The 1747-nt window shown below is 48.9% G+C and overlaps 1 protein-coding gene across 4 annotated transcripts in view; it reads right to left on the bottom strand.

The window, feature by feature from the left end:
* The window catches only part of CIRBP (cold inducible RNA binding protein), a 4199-nt gene extending 2756 nt beyond the window's left edge, over positions 1-1443 (bottom strand). For 3 of the 4 annotated variants that reach the window (XR_004082512.1, XR_004082513.1, XM_005428546.2), the window contains exons 1-5: positions 1314-1443; positions 1112-1218; positions 520-658; positions 344-428; positions 174-238 (exon numbers count right to left, since the gene is read on the bottom strand). Coding sequence is in view for 2 of the 4 variants with exons in the window: in XM_005428546.2 (XP_005428603.1) it covers positions 174-238; positions 344-428; positions 520-658; positions 1112-1218; positions 1314-1416 (499 nt within the window). In the remaining 2 variants the exon portion in view is untranslated. Of the gene's footprint in view, positions 239-343; positions 429-519; positions 659-1111; positions 1219-1313 lie in introns of all 4 variants that reach the window. The other variant, XM_005428545.2, reaches the window with a different exon arrangement.
* Positions 1444-1747: the final 304 nt, after the last annotated feature.

Here is a 1747-nt window from a genome sequence, read left to right as displayed (position 1 = left end):
TTAACACTTGCTTTGCCTTAGATCCGAGCAACTCCTGCACATGCATTAAATTAGAATCTCCCGGCACCACCACGTCCACAGCCTGAGCCTGCCCCAGCTGCAGGCTCAGGCTCAGCAGGTTCAGAGCTCCTACAGCACACGGACTCAGCGCTCCCGCTCGAAGCAGGACTTACCGTAACTGTCGTAGCTGTCTCTGTAGGAGCCTCCTGAATTCCTGTCTCCATAGCCACCTTGACTCCTGCAGGACAAACAGAACTTGCTTTACAGCTGCTCAACTCCTTCTCTGCTGGTTTGAGCCCCACCACAGCTTCCCCACCACCCCTGGTGCTGGCAGAGCCCTTACCTGCTATTATAGTAGTCTCTGGAGCCGTTATAGCCTCCGCTTCTGGAATCAAATCTGCTGCCGCCATAGCCTCTGTCTCCACCTCCTTGGAAATACATGGAAACGAGGTTTTTTTAACCATTCTGACAAGTGACACCCCCCCATGCAGACATTGTGAGTGACCCTCATGCACTCACCTCTGGAGAAGCCACGGCCCCGGCCTCGGCCCCCGCGGAAGAAGCCCCGGCCCCCTGAGGACCCCCCTCTGTAGCCACGGGATCTGTTCTCTGAGGACTTCCCAGCCTGGTCAACTCGGATCTGACGCCCATCTACAGACTAAAACACAACCACAGTTAGCCAAACTGAAATATTTAAATACAAAGCACATGTAGAACGAGATGCACGCCTTCTAAGAGCAGTGCCAGGACTCGCTGCTTGTGAAATAAATAAACATCTCTTTCATGCCACAATTAAATCAAGTAGGCAAAAAAACTAATATATTAAGGAATATTATTGTAATATTTTACATTATATACAAAAAAGCCTATAAAGTCATGTCTCAGTCATCCAGATTCAATAATGGCACTTAAAATTTTATTCCTAGTATATATATACATATTTTTTTTCTTTTACATATTAATTCATACAGCCAGATTTTTTACATCCATATAATCTCATGTAAGATACTGGCATTTATCTGTTTTTCCACACAGCCTGAACAGCAGCACACCTCTGATTCCCTTCCTCCACACTATGGGAAATAAAGAATCAACTCCAGGGCCTCCTCACCTTTCCATTCATGGCCATCATTGCATCTTTTGCATCATCGATATTTTCAAAAGTAACAAAGCCAAAACCTCTGGATCTCTGAGTCTCTCTGTCTTTCACCACCACGACTGTGAAAAGGAGAGATAGGAAATAAAAACCCATCAGCGCCAGGGAAACTTAACAGACTTAGGGAAACTATCCCATCGTGGCTCTGCAGTCTCACCTTCAGAAATCTGTCCGTATTTAGAGAAGACTTGCTCCAATGACTGCTCATTGGTGTCGAAACTGAGCCCGCCGACAAAGAGCTTTCCCTCATCTGATGCCATTCTGACCTGCCAAACCAACAGAACCGAGTCAGCGACTCAAAAAACCCACACAATCCTCGCGAAGTCTGAAACATTACATCCTTCTAACACCACCTATAACAGCATCAATGTGATTTCACACTCCCGAACGCCTTATGCGTTCCTGAGCTCATGCTTAATGCAGTCCTCCAACCTTATAAGGGGTCTCCCTCAGGGAGGGCGGGAGCGAGGGCCCACCTGGGGCTCCACGAGGCTCAGAAACAAGGCCAGGGGAGCAGCATTGGAACCGGGCCCCGGCAGAACACGCGGCCGGGCCGGGCCTCGCCAACCCCCGGTGGGACCCCCGGTACCG

The sequence above is a fragment of the Geospiza fortis genome, unplaced genomic scaffold (assembly GCF_000277835.1).
Source record: "Geospiza fortis unplaced genomic scaffold, GeoFor_1.0 scaffold241, whole genome shotgun sequence".
NCBI lineage: Eukaryota > Metazoa > Chordata > Aves > Passeriformes > Thraupidae > Geospiza > Geospiza fortis.
Note: the sequence above shows the minus strand (reverse complement) of the source record. Positions and strands in the feature narration are given on the sequence as shown.